This window comes from Drosophila biarmipes, chromosome 3R, assembly GCF_025231255.1.
Source record: "Drosophila biarmipes strain raj3 chromosome 3R, RU_DBia_V1.1, whole genome shotgun sequence".
Classification (NCBI taxonomy): domain Eukaryota; kingdom Metazoa; phylum Arthropoda; class Insecta; order Diptera; family Drosophilidae; genus Drosophila; species Drosophila biarmipes.
Window position 1 is genome coordinate 30,051,024 of NC_066616.1, and position 20,680 is coordinate 30,071,703.

Below are 20,680 nucleotides of genomic sequence, written 5' to 3' on the forward strand. Positions count from 1 at the left end.
ATGCACGCGCGATAAACCAATCAGCTCCGTAATTTTAGGGGAAGTTCATAAAATCAAGTTTTAAAATGTAATGAGCCGCCTGAAAGGGGATTTCCCTGGAAAGCCAAATTTATGGCGAATGAAATCAAAATATGAGAATTCCCATCTCGCACTTAAACGCGGTTGAAACAATCAAGCTGGCATAAAAGCCGGCGAAAGTTGCCCCGACCGTCTTCACTTTTCGCTTGGCCTGCAGTTTAAAGGCTTGGGTTCTGGGTGCTGGGTGCTTGGGGCTTTATGAACCTATTTGGGCTAAGGTCAAAGTTGAAGCCCTTTCGCAGCCATTACGCGTAAGAGGCAATTGCGCCGATGTTTATGAATAGTCCTCAGCATTCCCCTCGCGCTCTGCACTGGAGCATGTGACTCTGCCTCCGGCGGAATCGGAATCGCGCCGAAAGTCGGCGAAAGTCAAGTATGCTGCCATATGTTCTCGGAGCGCAGCATAAACCAATGGCAAAACAGTGGCTAGAATTCAGCACAGGGCGGGCGGTGTTGTGGGTGGCTGATGGCAGCGGGCGCACGAATTGGTGACGTCTGCGGGTCGCTAAAGCCGCTGCAGAAGCCGAGCCAGCCGGGCTGCAGAGCCGGAGTCAGGGGGAAAAGCCAAGGAAAAGCTTAGCCAACGCAGCTGAGCGATGGCAGGCGCACAGGGGCGGAGGAGGAGTTTCAAAGGGGGCTCAAAGCGTTTAAAATACACATTTTTCGAAAATATATTTTTTTAAGTTAAAGAATTGTTTAAAAAAATATCAGGTTTTCAAAACCCCATTGAAATAGGTATGGCTTAGAAAAATTACAAGAACATATGTATAAAAAAATTCTGAATAATAATAAAAGGTTTTAAAATTTATATATTTTTTCAGTATTACATAATTCGTTAATTTTTATAGATATTATTTAATTTCTAAGTTTTTGACATAGTATTTTATTTTACTATCATACAAATTAAAAAAATCTCACAGGGTTTATTGAATTTATAAGGTTAGTTATTGTAAGAAAAGCCCTATTTTTAAAGGTTTAATCATTTACCTCTTACACACACAAAGTTTCATTAGTTCTTAGAACTATGATTTATTTATTTAGGGATAATTATGGATTGTTCAGAAATGAGGAAGCCTGATACATGTATTTCCCAACACACCCCTTGGCAAGGTCCTGCGAGCGCCCCTGCGAGAGCAAGCGGGACGGCAGTAGGTCCGCTTAGGGGTGCGTCGAGTGGGTGGCGGTTGGCTTTTCCTCCGCTTTTCCGAGCTTTCGAGCGAGCTTCTCCGCGGAGCTTTCGCCTCCGCTCTGGCGCCTGGCCTGGTGGGGCGGACATTCATAATGGCGTCCGGCGGTACCGCTGGCGAACAGTTCTCAGCGCGCAGCGCCCCAGTGAAGTTCGTGGCAGCGCACAAAGAGCCCAGCTGGTGACCATAGGAAGAGCCACTCCAGGCGGAAGGAAAGCACAACAAGCCCTGGAGAAGGGCCCCAAATACACAACAAGGAAAACAAATCGCCACCACAACAAAAGGACATTTTGCCAGCCGAGCAACTTGATCCCAAGTCCCCGATTCGCCTGGCCAACTTTGGAGCAGCAACGCAGGGTGTGCAGTGAAGCGCGTTCCTTAATTTCGACACTCCATCGGCGAGGCACCAGGAAAAGCCCACCAACCCGCCACCCCCCGAAAAGGACTTGTTTTTAAGGGCTGCCAGAGTTGCCCCATCGTCGCCCAAGGAGCCCAAGGAGCCAGGAGCCCATTCCAAACTGAATTCCATGGCAGCAGCCGCATGGAGCTGGCTGTTGGCCCCATTCCTGCTCCTCCACTTGGCCAGTGCGGGAGCGGGCGGAGGAGGAGCCGGAGGAGCGGGATCCGGACTGAGCGGCCCCTCCGTCTTCACCAGCTCCTTCCTGGTGCGCTTCCGGCGCGGAGTGGACAACGGGTTCGCCCATGAAGTGGCCGACAAGTACGGCTTCGACAACCTAGGCCCGGTAAGTGGTTTGTGCGAAAAATCAATTATTATGTTGCCGACGGTCGGGTTGTTTGGGCCAGGTTCGCTGGCCAAGTTTTCATAGCCCGGCTGACACGCTGCACTTGTCGTGAGAGTGTCAGGCCCTAATTGCGATGGCTCGAGGGGTTTTTCCAGTGTATCAGTGTCTCGGTGTGTGTGTGGGTGCCCAGGAGCGTGATGCGAATGCCAGCAGCTTTTGGCCAGCAACCGCCAAAGTTTTCGCCTCTGGCATTGGCCAACTTCCGTCGGCAGGCCAAGTGGCTTTCCTTGCATACCGCCAGGCGCAAATTTGCGCATTGCATGCTAAAAAGCCATTGCATTCGAGCCAAGGTCAGAGTGGCGAAAATACACACACTCGGCGGGTAAACAACACCATAATAGGTCAGTCATTTTACTCAGAAATAGCTGCTGTCTGTGGCACTTTGACCTGCCGTTTTCCACAGAAAAATAAATCAAAATACCTGCCTGGAATAGATTTTTTGTCTATGCTCTTCTCGAATTTTCCACAGAGGCTTAAAGATTTTGTATGCTTAAAGAGCATGCCATGTATGATTTTGTTACAAAAATTTTTTCTAAAATAAATCATTCTTTTGATCTTTAAAATATTATATTATTTTAGTATGTTTTGTGTTTTACCATATTTCAAGGGGGTTTTACAGCCATTTAAATGTGATATGAATTATTTGATAATTCTCATCTCATCTTTCATATTTATAGAAAATATATACTCTTATACTGCCTAAAAATCCCCTTAAAATGGCCTTTATACAAAGTTATTAAACACCACCATGGCAACATATTTTCCCAACCAAGTGCAACGTCAGCAGAGACTTTCCCTTTCTTCCGGGTGAGGGACTCTGCAATCCTGACAGCACTGCGATTTCCACCGAGACCCTCCTGTGCGTTTGGCATCCGTCAGAAAAATGCATAACCATCGCCCAATTCTGCCAGCCCTTGACAGCTATGACGCGCACTTGTTGCACGCTGCTGGGATTAGGTCAATAACTCACCCGGGGATCCCGGGATTAATGCGAATTCAAGAGCTGGAACGCTGGAACGGACGCAATTAATTAGGGTCATCAATAACGACCAGAGTGCTTTCGATGGGTATTCGCAAGGGGGGGCACTACTATATAAAGCCCATAAAGCAGGCGCTAAATCCAATTAACTCTCCTATTCCTCGGTAATCCGATAGCCAGTCGGCACCTGAGGCCCCAGCCTCTATGCTCCTGCTCCCGATGGAGATGTCCTTGTTATCCGCTGGCTCTATTGCGACATCGATGCTGTTTGCAATGGCGCAATCTCATCTGCCCCCATCCCGGCCCAAAGCTGATTGCATGCCACAGTTGCCATGGACACTGCTCTCGGATTGCACAAGCGAACATGCGAGAGTCCTGGCAAAAAGGACTAATTGCGTCGGAATGTTTTCCTTGGGAAGAGGAGATGGAACGACTAGTGCCGGGACTCCACAATCGATGGCTGTTCATCTGTGCTTTCGCAACTTTAAAGTCCTTAAAGGGGAAACAGCTCATCTCCCCAATTATTTTCGTCGAAAGTCCCTCGTAATTATTTATTGATTTTGTATTAGCCACTCAAATGCCAAATTACCCCCCATCAAAAGCCAACTCACTTTCCTGGTAGGGAGCTTTACAAATAGACCCTCCCCCCGACTTAATTACAAATTACGAATGTCTGTTTGGCATTTTCCCTCGGACTTCGAACTCGTTTTTAGATAATTGCCAAAATCCCATGTTTCGTGTGGGTGCGGCCCCTGTAATAAAATTGCGCCACATGCAGAAGTAACCAAAGAATCGGGGAAAAAATCTGTTGCTCCTACGTCAACCGCTATCGTCGAGTACAAATCAAAATGTATCCCGAACCCAGGGCGAACTCACTTTGGCCCTCATCCCAATCGATATTGCGTATACGCCGCGTGCTCTTATCTGCGTTTAGGTTTTATTGCCTTTGATGTTACGACCTTATCGGCAGTAAAACGTTAGATTCAGTCAGCTATTGCCGTGCAAATCTAAATAAATCTCGATCCCGCGTTGAATGTAATTGCTGGCCGTCCGAACCTAACAAAAAAAGATAGCAGGCACAGGAAAGCCGGGGAAAGCAAAGAAAGCGAAAGTCAATTTCTTGCTCAAGTAAGTACATATGCTTCCTGACGGCCCACGCAGGATTTGTGCCCACACACTTGGCGGAGTTTGATATGAGCAGGCCTGCATTTCTATGCCCAGTGGTTGGCCTAGAACAATTTTCCGCGTTGCCTCGCTGTCTCTGCCATGATTAAAAGTTGGCCCAAGCCTTTGAGCAGGCCCAGCGTGTTGGCTCAGCCACACTAACTTTAAAAGCCAACAAACTCACCTGTCAGTGAGATACTCATATACATTTACACACCCCTCTCGACCACCGTGGGCCGTCCTTTGAGCCGCTTGTCGTCGTCGTCGGGCTGTGGGCCAAATCCTTGCATAAAGCGTTAAGTCAGGACTCCTTTTGACGTGGCCAACGGCAACAGGCGTTAGTTGTCAGCACGCCCCTCCCCCTGCTTATGGTGTTACTGTTTGAAAAGCCCTCCTAAGTCCCAAGAACAGCAGCAACAATAGTACTTGCAGGAGCAACAGCAGACTGTTACAAGATGTTTACGGACATGCGGGAAAATATAAACAAATCGGTGTGAGACGGTACTATTTATGGCAAAAAACGCTTAAAGAGGTATTAAATATCATTAAATTTATATTTCACAAGTGTTTTTAAAGAAGTGTTTTTTAGTTAAATTTTACTAAGATTAAATATTTTTGTTACATCAGAACTTAGATACCTATTTCGCATTTTTAAATGTATCAAAACATTTTCTTTGTACAACACATTCATGTTATAATGATATATTATTCATTTTCTACCTTCCAAGTATTAAATAAAATATTTGTATTTCTTTCTTTTTTCTTTTTGTTGTATAAAATTCTTTATTAACAGGGAAAACCCTGCTATGAACCTCAATATAGAAATAGTTTGTTGTTAATAAGGACTCTTCCTTCTGATGTCCCTATTTCGTGAAGCTCATTTCTGCTCGTCCTACATCTGCCAGAGTCCCTGAAATGTCAGCGCTCATCTGCTATGCATAGTTTCATATTGCTAAGCCATAGTTCCTCATAAATTATGCAAGAGTGCCGTGACCTTATTAAGATGCCAGCAACTACCCGTAGTTGGCCTGCACATCCGCAACTTACCAGGGAGAAGCTCTCCTGTTTGCCACCAAAAACCGAACCGTACTTTGTTGCTTTCAGCAAAAAGCGAGTAGATCTGCGGGAAGACAAATGTACCAATGACTTTGCGGTGTGACAGTGGCACATTCGTCTCCGTTCGCCTATCGCCGGCTGTTTTCCTTTCATTTATTGTGGCAAATGAAAAACGAGTTTACAAATTCGGTTTCGGCCGTTCTCGCCCAGCTGGTTGCAAATTAAAGGCACGGACATGGGCCTTTGCGGCCCCGGGCCAGCATATGTTGGCAAATACAAGACAAACAAAGGAGGAGCTCGCCGGACAAACAGAGACGCAGTCGCATGGAGTTCAAGATGCCAGGGAAAAGGTTCGCCCCAAAACCACAGGCACACACACGCCAACCCACCCCACAGCCCACACTCCTGCACCCACAATGCCTTATCACGTATACGCAGTGTGGTGGCCCAGGTCCAGGCGCATTATTTATTTATTTTTAGCCCTGGAATACGGCTCGATGGTCCTCTGCAGGACAAAGGCTGCCTATTGTAAGGGCCGCCAGATGACAGCAATTTCTCACGGATGAGAGTTTACGACTATTAATGCAGCAATTGGCTCTGAATAGTTGTGCCACAGTATTTATAGTTAAAGAACTATAAAAAAGTAGGATTTAAAGAAAATTCACTTGCATAAAAACAGGAGATGTTCCTTGAACTCTCTGCTGCTTATGACCCACACTTGCAGTGGTTTATGGCCAGCACTCTAAAAATGCCTTGCCTTGAAATAAACGATGCTGATTTATTTCCCCTTAAAAAGATTTAAATAAGCTGAGCTGCCGAGAATAAACTATATTTACGACCAAGTTACTCAGAATCTGAGCGAGATTTTCCAGCCATTTTAATCACTCTAAAGGGTTGACATTGGCCCAATAAAATTAACAAAGCCACCTTACCTTAAATGGGCAACTTTTCAGTTTTCCCCAGTGAAAATGTGACGACGGAAGCCCAACATCTGGCAAATATTTGCCAGCTTTTTCGTTTGCATTCGGGGATATTGGGTTACGCAACTTGGTCCCCAGATATGTATACTATATATCGTTGGATAAATGTGTTTTAAACTATAAATATAATATCATATTATGGGAGGGCCAGGGATTTCATCAGGCACTAATGCTAATTAGAAAGTTTTCGGCTTGGCAGAGAAAGTGTAACCCAACTTTAACTAGTTTAGCTGGGTGTCAGTTTAACTTTCCCAGATGTTTTGCATGGATATATATTCATTTGGTGGGTGGTGGGCAGAAGGGGAGGCTCTCTATAAATAGACAAGCTGTAAACAAGCTGCCTGGCTCAGTGGGATCAGCTGCTATAATGGAACCAATGGACCGTGCTCTCTGGTCCCGCCCAGGTGTCTCTGTTGGACAGGTGTCGCTAATGCACACAGCTCCTCAGCCCTCGTCCTTGGCCCGCCTGTCGCTGGCTAAACAATTTAATAAATCAACACTTGAGCATTAAGTTTTGCCAAATATTTTGGCCTTAACAAAGGAAAATACTTCGAGTGCCATAACGAGGGGGAAAAAATAAATAAAGGAAAACCGAGGCGGACACAAAGAGCAAACGTGCCGCTTGCTCTTTATAAATAATTAAAAAACTTTTCAGCCCCTCGAGCCAAAAGTGTCTGCAGTTGATAAACGAGTGTGTGAATAGCACACAATACATAATTACTTCGCTTTCTACCGCCCCCAATTTTTTTTGCGTGTGCACGCCTGCTAATGTCAAAGGTCAGTGTGGTAGAGGTTTTGTGTTTGCCATGCGGGCAAATTTCATTTCGAACCAAATTAGATGAAAATCTTGAAATTTAATTAGCCAACTGCCAGCTGGCGCGGCTGCAGGGGAATATCGGGCCATAAAATGTGTCGACTCGCCAGTGTTTGCTCTGAGAAATCGCTCATACGCCGTGTCTGCCCAGCAAAGGCATGTCAATGTCAGCAGTGCCCTCCACAGATAATTATGTGGTGTGTGTGCCCTGCTCCCAATGGAAAAGCGCCTTAAAAGCTTACCACCATTCCACTGGCTGGCCCTAGATCTGACCCAGTTTGGAGAAAACTGATGATTAATTTCAGTTTTCTTTGTTTTTAAAATCCTATTCAGTAGCTCAGATTGATTTGTGCAGCCTAAGCCAGTGAGCAAATCAAATGCCACAAGCAGGGGCACATGCCGAAAGCCTCAATCAAAGCTTATTAGTCGTTTCTGCGGCGCAGCTGCTTGTCTCTGCCGCATCCTGCTGAATTATTCACGAGTCCCTGCGCCAGGACACTCATTTGCATTTCTCCAATTTGCCACCTGCCATCGAGGTCCTCTAACTTTAAGGCTGTGCGAATTTGCATGCCATTTATTGACGACTGGATTTGCGCGGATCGCCAAGCTGTCACTCCAAACACTCTTATTTGCATTGTTTTGGCGCTGAAAAAACAGACGTACTTTTGCGTATTTTCTTGAAATTTTTGAATTGAATAAAAGTGCCATTCTCGCTCTGTCAAGAAGGGAAGATAAAAACACTTGATGCGGATTTTCTCTACACCACCACGTTTAAATGCCATCAGTTCGCGTTGCCATTTCAGCAGTCTGCAGCAGTGATTTTCCCTTGTAGCGATAATTTATGCAAACACAATAGTGCACTGACATGCTCCCCGATTATTGATTGATTGATTAATTGGAGTGGGTGGGCGGTGGACAGCCATTTTTCCTAATTAGCCACGTTGCAGTGCGAACACATTTATCACATTGTAACCCGACTGGCCTGCTATCTATATTATATTATGTGCTGTGTGTATGCCAGTAGTTATTGACGGCTAATGCCACTAGAAAAATTGGCCAGCTTCTGATAAAGCGACTGCGGATAGCCTTGATAAACGGCTGCTGCCGCTGACGTCGGTCAACTAAACCGGGCTAAATAGCACAAATTGATGAATGGTTTTTCCTCAGCCGGATACAAATAAAACGCGAAAATGTGACGATTGCGTAATGTCTTTTATCTGAGATGTATTTATTGTACTGTTCGCATAATCTCTTGCACACTTTTTGGCACAATCGGAAGTCAAATAAAGTGAGATTGATTTTCTGTTGCTTTTATTTAACCTAGGGATGCCTCTGAAATCAATCAAAATAAATTTGGAATATTTTATAAAAGTGTCTAAAAGTAGGCAATGAAAAAAGAATGTAGAGTGTACTTAGGTTTTCCATGCTTAAATTATTTTATTGCATACTTCTTTACAAGTACTCTTACAATCGTAGTGAAATATAATATTTATTTATTAAAATTATGATAGACCCAAAATATATTCTTTTCTTATAAGGAAGAACAAAAGAAAATTACAAAGCCATTGTTGCACAAAGCCAAGCCAATACATCTTACTGTATTTTTAGATTGAATATGCTAATAAATGCAAATGTGCCAGTGGCTTTCCCAAAATACTACGCCCTTTCGCCCCCAAGGAAGCGTTTAACACGAAACTCTTCTCTCAGGAACATTGAAAACTAAATATTTTATCAGCTCTTCCGAGGGAATTTAAAGGCAATTCTGTTTGCTCAACTTGTTGAATGCCCTTCATGGCGTACTGTACAGTCGAAGAATTCGATTAAGGTAAACAAAGAGGGCTGTATTAACAAACTAAAGTCCTTATTGTGTGCCCACACTGAGCCCCAAGGCACACAGACGGACCTTCCGCCCATTGTTGTATGCTATTTTTGCAGGCACTGTGAAATATCTGCTGCACATAAATACATGGCCGTGTACATGAGATGGCCACTATGTACTCGGGGAGGCTGTCATGTACAGCGCATCTGCTGATATTTCAGCTTTTCCAGCGAGTTTTTCATTCACCTTTCATAAATTCCCGCGCGGGGCGAGTGAACATCCATAAATTTCTGATTCTGACGGGCGATGTGGGATGACGTGTCAGTGGGCCAGGCGACTGGTGGCCATGATCCGGCGACAATAACGCCCACGCCAAAAGGATAACCCCCCCCCCCACTTTAGTGATGTAACTACACAGCTGCTGTCCTTTGGTTTAGATAAAAAAAACGCAAGAAAGTGTGAAGCAACAAGTGTCGACGAACGGCTTCTTGTTGATAAATTTGCTATTTAAATGCGGCAGCCGACTAATTATAGACACCAATTTGGCAGGCTGAAGAGTGAGCAATGGCCGAAACACACACATGGGCGAGCTTTTTCGTGTGGGTGGTGCTGAGCTTGAGTAACCGACACACACACTGGGCCAAGAGGGGGTGGCCAACAGCTGCCGCACTTGCCACGAAGCCCCGTTATCACCCCGCGTGCCTGTGACACATTATATTTATAATGGCGAGCCAGGCACCCAGGCACCCAGGCACCCAGGCACACAGACACAATGGCAGCTACACGGCCACATTAGACCTCCTGCCTTCGCCACCTCCCACATAAATTCCCATCCAGATTCCCCCGGTTTTTGTCTTTACTCTTACTTTTACTTTCACTTGGCATATGCCATATGCTCGGCTCATGAAGAGAAATCCGCAAATTATGCGGGGACATCTAAAAATATGCAAGCAATTTAGCGACATGTGGTCGACCGTCTGACCAGATTAGTTAATTCACATTGTTTATGTGCGCGGGCCCACTGTGCGTATACGCAATGCCCTCGTTATCTATCCATTCGAGTTCTTTTTTTCGAGGCAACATACTTAGGAAGTCCATTAAACTGGCTGGGCGGCGATAGGCCAACAAACCAGCTGGCCAGCTGTTGCAGTACCCATCGAGTAATTTACACACAAATTAACAGGGCATAAAAATAGACAACTCCCCTTCGGCATTGTCGAACTGTCTGTGGCGAACTGTGATTGACAGCAGTCAACGGATTGATGGCCCTCAATGTTTTGTTTCCCCGCTTACTTATGCGCGGCACTTGGCGCCTAAGTAAGCCGGGGGTGTCTTATTTCCACCCTCGCAGCCCCTAGTTTTCCTCGGGAAGAAGGGTGGTGTCCTTTATTGACTGCTGGCTTGGTGGTGATGGCTGACGTGGCAGGCTAGGAATTTATCAATTTATGACACAACGTCTGGAAATGTAAACCGAATTTCGCGAATATTTATGAAATATGTACACAGCGAAATCGCGGTTTTGGGTTCAGGAGTTGGTTTCATGAGTCAACAAACAAGAAAGCAAAAGTCAACAACAATGTAAATTAATTTAGGAAGAATAGAATTCTAAGATAGATAGATAGATGCAGTTTAATTGGCATTATAAATTATTACAATCCTATTAAAATACATTTGTAAGTACCTAAAAGTATGCAGAACACATTTTTTTTTTTTTTTTTTTTTTATTTAATTAACATCTTTATTTAATAGAACACATTTTAAAGAAGAATTCATTCTGCTTTTGCGTTTGAAATAAATCATTGCATATTTTTGGACAGCAATTTACTTGTAAAGGTAATTATAATTATGAAATACTACAAGCATCTGTTTTTCCCTGTGCCTTGCCTTTGGGGCTTCATATTTCGCTTGTTAATTTTATTGAAAATTTATTAAACACTTTCGCCGTTTACTTAGAATTACGCATTTTCGGTTGATCAAAGAAATTTCAGCCATTCCCGTAACCCTTACCGATGAGAACTACGCCCTCATTCCTAGGCGGCCAAAGTGTTGAGGCTAAATTGAAAGTTTGCAGACAGCGGTCAGGAAAGCCATAAACGCCGAGACAGGCCTAAAGGAGTGAAAAGATTCCGCTGCTTCAATTTGCTGGCCCCAATATCCTTATTCATATTTAATGCTGCTGCGAGAGTGGGAGGGAATCCTTAAAACCACCGCGTGGGCGGGTTTTGCATAAGCTCACGTTGATGAAACTCCGACGGGTTGCAAAAACCTTTGTTTAGCAAAAGTTCTCAGCGGCGTTTAGGCAATTACCCACGTGTGCTCAGGAGCCAGCAGCCAGGAAGCCTTTCAAGTCATCATCCTTATAATTTTGCGGCGGGCTGGTTAATGAAGCACGTTTTAAAAATAGATTCGCAGTCGGCGGGTTCCTTTTGCGCGAAAATTGATCGGTATTGTCATCGCCGTTGCCATTCCCCATTAATGCCGTTTTATTGGGGCGCATTTGCGCGAATTATGAATTGATAGCGAAGGCACTCAACGCCGCACAGCTGCTAATTAATCACGATGTAAGCCTGAATTATGCAGGACGCCAGGCGCCCGTCCAAAAGGGCAAAGTTAAACGACGCCCAGCAGCTGGCCAAACGCAATTTGAGTGGCCAATAGCTCAGAGATGAGCAACATGTTGCAGCCGGATCAAAAAACCTACACTGAGGGGAAAAAATAGCGTAGAGCGATAGCGAAGCATTGAAATAACATTTTAAGGTGTCTATAAGTATGCAGCAAGAAGTGTTCTTCTAAATATTTAAGTCACAATATTTTGTTGCACATTTTTAGTATTTATTAGACTTGCAATGTGAGGAAAATTTGAAGAGTTGCAAAATCTCTTATGTAAGTGCATAAAAGTATGCAACAAAACGTGCATTCATCAATAAATAAAAGTATTCTATTGCATACTCTTAGACACCCTTAGACAAAGGGGGAAAACGGTTTTATATTTTTAAAAATTTCCCTTAAACTCTCAGTCTGTAATCTTGATTTAAGACCATTTTGCCTACGTGTAGGCCAAAAATAGTGGAACATTCCCAAGGGCGGCCTGCTATTGGCCAAGTGAAAGTGGGTTTGGCCCGAAGGCCCGGCACGTACCGTGTGGAAACTCGAGATCCCTTTCACTGAAATTGCAGTGGGGAAAAACGGAAAATTACTGGCCCAGTCTTGGGGGCCAAGCTTTGCTGGCACTCAATTTACCAAAGCCAATTAATGATGATGTTGGAGTTTCTGCTTCTGGTGCCTCAGTGCCTGCTGCTGCAGATGATGATTATGACTGGCAATTTAGGGGGCACAATTATGGGCACACACACACCAAACGGGCCAAACACAACACCCCTCGGAATGTGTGTGAGGAATAGCTGGGGCCAAACTCAATTAGAGCGCAATTACGGGTCACGCTTCTAGGCGCAAAGCAAGCACAGAATTAATGTGTTTTCCTCAATTAAAATGCCACGGGGTCTAATGAAATGTTGCCTTGCATTCTGGAATCTTTACAGCTGGTCGGCGCCGATGGACACGAGTATCACTTCAAGCACAGGACCCTACCCCACGCCCGCTCCAGGCGCAGTCTGACGCACACACGGGCCCTCAAGAGCCACCCGGCGGTAAGTAGGTGGAAATGCAGAAAATATCCCCCTCAAGGCCGAAAGGGAAGCGCGCCACTTGGCTCACTTACTGCTAGTTCAGGCGAAAACAAGCTAGGAACGTGCCCAATGCAATGGAATGAATGCAGACGGGGAAATAAATATTTATTGGGTATCTGGAATTTTGATCATATTAGTTTCTCCGACAACTGTTACGTAGGTTTATTGTTAAAACACATTATTTCCTTGCACTCCCTATCCGAAATATATGCAGAAATGTATTATTGAACTTAGTGGGATTTTGTAATTACTTGTTCTGACTTGCCAACTTAAATTTCCAACTTATATTGCGATCTTATAAACAAATATCTCTATTAGAACATGGAAGGGGAGGAAGAGTTTTGAAATCTCTTACTAAAGCGCCTAAAAGTATGCAACACCAAATAGACACTTTTTAGCGCTGTGTAAGTAGGTCGTCAGGTAACAAAGTGCCTGCTTTTTCGCACGCGTGTCAAATGTCAGGGTTCACTGCTGGCTCCCAAAATAGTTTGCACCGGACATTGTTTGCCGTTCGGCGTAAGGGACATTGATTGCATGCTGATGGAATGCAAGTCCATTTGTCCGCCGGAGTGGAACGTGCCATTAGGCCATTGCCGATAATCAGCGTGCAAAATGCAGAAGACACACAGAGTGTGCAGCCATCCGCAGGACACAATATGGAAATTGGCATGCAAACTGGGTCGTTCCATTGCTGTTCACAGCTGTTTGCACAGCTTTGGATTGGAAAGCACACACGCATAGCAATGACCCGCATGTCGGGGGACTTACATGGGTTTTTCTCCCCCGTTTCTGTGACAGATAGTCCCTATAAGCCTAACCCACTTGCGGTTGCCGGGCCGACCTTAGCACTAATGGGTTCTCTGCCGATCCGCAGGTTCACACGGCCGTGCAACAGCCGGGCTTCAAGCGGGTCAAACGGGGTCTGCGGCCGGCGGTGCCCGCCATTCACGGCATGAAGTTCGACCTGAAAATGGGCGAGGCCAATCGGATTGAGGAGGAGCCCACCGACCCATACTTCCCCATGCAGTGGTACCTCAAGAACACGGGCCAGAACGGCGGAAAAGTGAGGCTGGATCTCAATGTGCAGGCCGCCTGGGCCCAGGGCATCACCGGAAAGAATGTGACGACGGCCATCATGGACGACGGTGGGTATTTCCGGCAGCGAAAAATACACGAAACCCATCTACTGTTTTATTAACTTTTCACTTTATTATTACATTTGCTGCCCAGGCGTGGACTACATGCATCCGGATCTGAAATTTAATTATGTGAGTACGAAACCCTCTCGGTCCGAGTAATAACATTTGCGAGCTTTTAATTAAATTTTAACTCGCATATCAGTTGCAAATGTGGCTTTATGCCATGGATTGGGGTTCTATATATACAAACCAATTTGGCTGCTGTTGAAGCCCCCAGTGTGCATGCAAAGTTCTGGGGAAATTGAAGCGAAAAGCTTAAACTTTTCCCGACATTAAAACTTTCCACCATCATTATTGTCAAAGTGCTTATCTGCCGTGCATATTTAAACAGCTCGCACTCGCTCGGTGAAAGGTCTGGCCGTAGAAAAGGCCAGATATAAATGTTACGGAATAAAGTGAATAATATTACCCCAAACGCTACAGCAAAAAGTACTTACCTGGGCACAGACGAATACATACCCGTAATTTATCTGGTTATATCTACTCGTTTCCAGAACGCCGAGGCCAGCTATGACTTCAGCAGCAACGACCCCTTTCCCTATCCCCGGTACACCGACGACTGGTTCAACAGGTGAGTGGAAAGCCAATCAATTTCGGGCCAAATGTCCTTGATGGCTGTTATAGAATTTACAATATGATTTGTTTATGTCGCATGATTCAAGTGGAATTTACAAGTTGATGGGTAAAGTTGGCAAGGCAAACCTTGGCTAATTGAAAGACAGTTGCTGGAATTACGTGCTGTTTTCTGTTGGGACCACAAAGTTCCAGGATGCCATTCACTTAGCCCTTTAGTTGGTGGCCGTGCCTGTGTGTCAGCTCATAATACGCACTGCTTAATGGATAGAGGGGACTTTCTATTAAGCTGCTTACCTGCACGATGCCCTGCAAATGATTTCACCCCCGTATCTACTGTATTCTTGCAGCCATGGAACTCGTTGTGCCGGCGAAGTGGCTGCTGCCAGAGATAATGGAATTTGCGGCGTTGGCGTTGCTTATGACAGCAAAATCGCAGGTAAGTGGCTTTGGCAGTATCTCCTGCGTAAATGTATGCCACGTCTTCGAGGTCCTGACCTCGAAAGTTGTTTTGGCTGATAAATCGCATTACGCATACGCCGCGTAATCCGCGAAAAGCATGGCGAATCAATTGGCAGCTCTGCAGCTATGTGTGTTATTAAATGCAAAGTTCATGGGCCATATTTCGTCATTGTAAATTGAGTTCCGAAAACATAAATGGGTCTGGTTTTTTCCCCTGGGAACAAGGCAGCAACAAGTGCGGCCGCGTTATCTGTATCATTTTTTTTATCGCTCGCCGGGGAGAAATCATGTGAAAAATCGGGAAAATTTCGAAGCCGGGAAATGCAGTGCAATTTTTACGATTGCCATAAAGCGCCAAGTGAAAGTGACGGCTGGCGGTGCTTCGGCGAGGCTGGGTCGTATAAATATTGATTTATAATTTCCGCCATTAGATTTAATGCATACTTATCGCCCGCTCCGCAGGCATTCGCATGCTGGATCAGCCCTACATGACGGACCTAATCGAGGCCAACTCCATGGGCCACGAGCCGCACAAAATCCACATCTACAGCGCCTCCTGGGGTCCCACCGATGATGGCAAGACGGTGGACGGTCCCCGCAATGCCACCATGCGCGCGATAGTCCAGGGCGTCAATGAGGTATGTTCGAGCAGGAGGATCCACGGGGTCCAAATGTACAATCCCCGGAATTAATGGCTAATCTTTCTCGCCACCCGCAGGGTCGAAATGGCCTCGGGAACATCTACGTTTGGGCCTCCGGCGACGGCGGCGAGGAGGACGACTGCAACTGCGACGGCTACGCCGCCTCCATGTGGACCATTTCCATTAACAGCGCCATCAACGATGGCCAGAACGCCCACTACGACGAGAGCTGCAGCTCCACGCTGGCGTCCACGTTCAGCAACGGAGCCAAGGACCCCAACACGGGCGTTGCCACCACGGACCTCTACGGCAAGTGCACGACCACCCACTCGGGCACCAGTGCGGCGGCGCCCGAAGCAGCGGGCGTCTTCGCCCTGGCCCTGGAGGCCAAGTGAGTAATACCCCAGCCCTCGATTCCTTCAGATTGATACACTCGAAAAATAGTCAGAAAGTATCTCTTGTTTTGGTAAAAAAAAATCTCATCAACTTCTCAACAAAATTCGTATCTTCTGGTACGCTTTTTTCCTGTAAGAGGCTTTGAACCTTATGGAAAAAAATGCAAAGCATTATAAACTCTACATAGGCATCATGTTTTCCAATAACCTACATTAATTAAAATAATTTTTTAAGTAAGGCTCTTGCTTTAATTTAAAGTTAAGATGCCATACCAAAAAATTTGTTTTTTCATTTAACCGGCAACCAAAAACTGCTTCACTAATTTTTCGAGTGTGCCCCTTTTGTCACTTTATGAATTTATGCTAATCCCGCTTCAACCCACACAACTTTCGCAGTCCGCAGCTGACTTGGCGGGACATCCAGCATCTGACGGTGCTGACGTCGAAGCGCAACTCTCTGTTCGATGCCAAGAACCGCTTCCACTGGACAATGAACGGCGTGGGCCTGGAGTTCAATCACCTCTTCGGGTTCGGAGTGCTGGATGCTGGTGCCATGGTCACACTATCCAAGCAGTGGCATGCAGTGCCACCGCGTTACCACTGCGAGGCGGGCGAGCTCACCCAGCCACAGTGAGTTTAATAAGGAATACTTACTGGCCTTAACCAGCTTAACCTTTTTGGTTCCCTATCCCAGGGCCATCGTCATGGGTCGCTCGCTGTTCTGGGAGATCAAAACGGATGCCTGCAAGGGCACTGACACGGAAGTCAACTACTTGGAGCATGTCCAGGCGGTAATCTCGGCGAATGCCTCCCGTCGGGGGGACCTGGAGCTTTTCCTTACCTCTCCCATGGGCACCAAGTGAGTGAAAATAAATCCATTACAGATTGTATATAAATATTTGAATGTTTGTTTTATGTTTTTGATAATGACCAATATTAAAATTAAACAAATTTTTGGTTTAAAAAAACGAAAAGCAGTCGAGAGTTTTCCATTCTTGAACTTGCCATTCCTTTATGTAATCTTTTTCGTTTTCTTACAATATTTCTTGGTTGTAATATATCTTTCTTATCCTGGCAAATTCAATATAAATCCAATATCCCACAGATCCATGATCCTGTCGAGGCGAGCCAACGACGACGACCACCGCGACGGCTTCACCAAGTGGCCCTTCATGACCACCCACTCGTGGGGCGAGTACCCGCAGGGCACCTGGAAACTGGAGGTAGTACACACATGAGGTCCTATATTTAGTCACGTAATCCCAACGCTTCCGCCCACAGGCACGCTTCAACTCGCCGCAAACCCGACACGGCTATCTGCTGGAATGGTCGCTGGTGCTCCACGGCACCAAGGAGGCGCCCTACCGCACCCTGCACCCCTCCTCGCCGCACTCCAAGCTGGCCATTGTGAAGAAGGCGCACGAGGACAAGAAGATGAAGTAGGGCGGGTCGCACCGGGGGTCGGAGGTCAGGTCCAGATAAACATCCGCGTAGCGACGTCCATTAGGCAGTTTGGCGTTTTATCATCGAGTTTAGCGTGAGGTTCAATAAAAGTGCTGGCTGTGTTTTATTTTGGAATAGGATTGATTGAGATTAAACTCTGTTGATTTCGATTGCGTTTTTCCTTTATGCCATTTCAAATATTTGCTTTGGATCTGCGGAACTGAAAGTTCATTTGAGCAAGGGATTGTTTATCATTTCGTGCAATTACATTTCTACTTTGAAGAGCTAAGCTAATCGTTTCGTTCGCTGTTTGAATCATTTCTGGAAATTGCAATGCGCACATTTACCACAGTAGAAAGGGACTCGCAGGTCCTGCACTCAACACCGCGATCCGTTGAGTGTCCTAGCAAACTCTGTAGTGAATATCAAAGACAAAACCACAAACTAAGAACAAAGGAAACAGGTATAGCAGGTATAGCCGGTATTCGGGAAGGTGCGATGTGACGGGAATAGAGATATATTGAGGAAAACCTACTAGAACAAGAACCCAGGATAAACCCTATGTAAATGTGTAATATCTATATGTATACATACCCTATCTTTAACTGCGTCCTTTGCCGTTAGACTCTTACATCTATATAGTATAAAATACAAACCACTAAACAAAGTATTTACACGTATTTTAAAGCTACGTCCTTTGTTTTCCACTCTATATATATATATACACGAGAATATACCTACATGCATATACATATGTACTTAGAGGAAACTTAGCAAAAACATAAAATGTTAATCCCATAAATGCGGAGCAAGTTTGTCGCTTCACCTTGGTTGCAAGCCGAATTCTGCTTTTATTTCGAGGCGACTCGCACGTGTGAAATGCATTTACATACATAGTTTTCCTTTCAGTTTCTTTCGGGGGCCAAAAAACCACAACATAGTAACATTAATTGTGTGAAAAAAACGTAGAGCGGAGCGAGTGTTATGTAGAAGCATAAACAAATGTTAAAGTACAAGTGCGGAACCTTCGGTGGTGAGCAGCGAGTTTAGCACGTAACGTCAGATACAGATACAGATTGTTTTACCTAGTCTAATAACTGAGATACAGCGCATTGTTAAAGTTTATCGATAATGTGCGAGAGGAACGAACAAGAACTATATATACGCAGAAGTACATACATGTGTAATTATTAATCAAAAACCACACGAGGAGAAGGTGTTGTGGCATAACCATTATATACATACACCGAATATTTAACTATATATGCATAAATGTATGATACGTATAAAGCTATACATATGTACCACAAAATAAACGCAAGGAGTCTCTTATGTGGCCGTTAAGTTGAACTTTGATGTTGTAGATACAAAGCAGTAGCACTCCATAGAGGCACCATACCACTCAGAACAATAGAACAATGTAGGACAGTGTGAATGCTGGGTGCCCAGAGCATCGAACACCGATTGAAGATTGCATATTAATTATTTCTCACAGCGCTCAATATTCTGTCTTTCGGTGCGGTTTTGTCATTTCCATGTAATTGAACAGAGAAGAATTTAATTTTGTAAATAAAAGTTAAGAAAAAACGGATGCAAGAGTTTTGTTTTTGGGATAGTAACCATGAAACCTTGGGGATGGTAGATCTTAACTCTTAAAAATAAGAGGTGTATTAAGTGAGTAAAAACTTATAAACATTCTTGAGATAATAAATGTTAAGTCTAATATTTTAAAGATTAGAAATTGTTTTGGATTCTTTTTTTTTAATTTTTGTTAGAATTTTCTCAATATATTTAAAAATGTTTTTCTTGGTGTAGTGGCCTAAGCTTAAAAGCTTTTCCTTCTGGTTTTCTACACTCATTGTTTGTGCACAGGAAACTCTACAAAAGGTAGCCAGAGCTTTCAATGTCCTGGTTCTTGGAAAATTCAACAAGCTCTCCTCACAAGGCTTTCTCCCGCAAAGGACATACTCCTGAGCTTTGTCCCACTGGACCCTGTTGGGGAATTAAATGACCGCACTTTATATGTGTTCCCCTAATATTATGAACATCAATTAATTATGGAACACTATTTCGGCCATGTCCCGGACACGCTTTCAAAATATAATTAATGAAAGCCAATTAATATGCCAGAATGAGCATGTGATAGCTGCAGGATGCGGGGTTAAAGGGCTTACTGTCCTGCTTGGGTCCTCTCTATAGCAAAATCACATTGAATATGACGCAATATTTTGTAGATATTTCTAAGCTATGTATTTCTCCTTCGAATCTATTTAATTGCGGTTGATTTATAGTCGTTTTTACTCACACAACATATCTTCTAATAATGGCCTGGCCAAATTCGCACTCTTGTCTGAAAAAGGGCAACAGTTTTAATTGTTGACTCAACTAATTGCGCGATATCCGCCTAGAAGTCCTTGGTCCTTGGCGGGCGTGTCCTGCCAGCTTTTTGTTTGTTGCTCCATTTGTGTTTGTAGCCGGAAATATTTATTAACTAGAAATTGCATAGCACAAAGGCAACAAGCAGGCCGCCGGAAGGAAGGAAGTGGGCCAACATGTGACGCACCCCCAGGAGCAAATACAGCACACATATAGCGCCATGGCGTATACGCAACGCACAACGTGTCGGCTACGTGTTGTTTTTAGGCCTTCATAAATCATCCGGCCGCGGGCGTATGATAAATTGTCATACTAATTGTTTTTAGCGTCCAAGACAGGCCGCGTAGCGACGTGGCCACAAGAAATGGCAGCCCTCGGACCTGCTTATTTGGGCTTTAAAACATATATTTTAGCCTGTCAAATATCGCCTATCATTTGGCTTTGGAGTATTGCAATTCTGTGAATGGAGTCTCCCCTTCATTTGAACCTGTGGCCCACGGACTGGGCAACCATCAATCATAATTAGCTGGCAATATCATGTGCCCATCGACGGATTTGGTTACAATGTACGATAGCTACCAAGCTATTTGGTTACATGCCCGCTTGGTCAAAATGCAAAAATGTTACGTTTTTACATGGTAACAAGTTTTTGATTTATGACACATTTATAGTGACGGCCGGCCCGCTTTTGGGTCAGCTGGGCGTTGGCACTGGGATCGTCTTCTGGTGGCCAGCTTCCAGCCGAAGAGAGCAACAGGTTTTGGCCTTTTCTCTTGGCCACTTTCTTTCGCTGAGCTGGGCTTTGGGCCCCAGAGAGACGAGACAAAGTGTTTGACACTTTAATGAACTGCCCGGGGTCGCGTGTGTGAGCAGTTCATTAATATTAATGCCCCGGGTGCTCTGTTTTCTTTCTTGGCCAACTTACGAAATTCGCAGAGCGCAGGGCGCAGACTGCTGGTCAATTCGCTCTGGGCCAGGCACAAATGTCAATTGCCGTCGACCATTAGCTAATATTTGGTAATTGC

The 20,680-nt window shown here is 44.9% G+C and overlaps 1 protein-coding gene across 1 annotated transcript; it reads left to right on the forward strand.

Annotated features, from left to right (window-relative positions):
- The first annotated feature begins 1,386 nt into the window (after positions 1–1,386).
- Positions 1,387–18,870, forward strand: LOC108025395 (neuroendocrine convertase 2). Its single transcript, XM_017095871.3, has 12 exons — positions 1,387–2,008; positions 12,420–12,527; positions 13,441–13,711; positions 13,797–13,834; positions 14,260–14,336; positions 14,689–14,777; positions 15,263–15,438; positions 15,519–15,832; positions 16,233–16,466; positions 16,531–16,695; positions 16,942–17,059; positions 17,118–18,870. Exons 1-12 carry the CDS (start codon positions 1,793–1,795, stop codon positions 17,277–17,279), a joined length of 1,968 nt encoding a protein of 655 aa, XP_016951360.1. The 5' UTR covers positions 1,387–1,792; the 3' UTR covers positions 17,280–18,870.
- Positions 18,871–20,680: the final 1,810 nt, after the last annotated feature.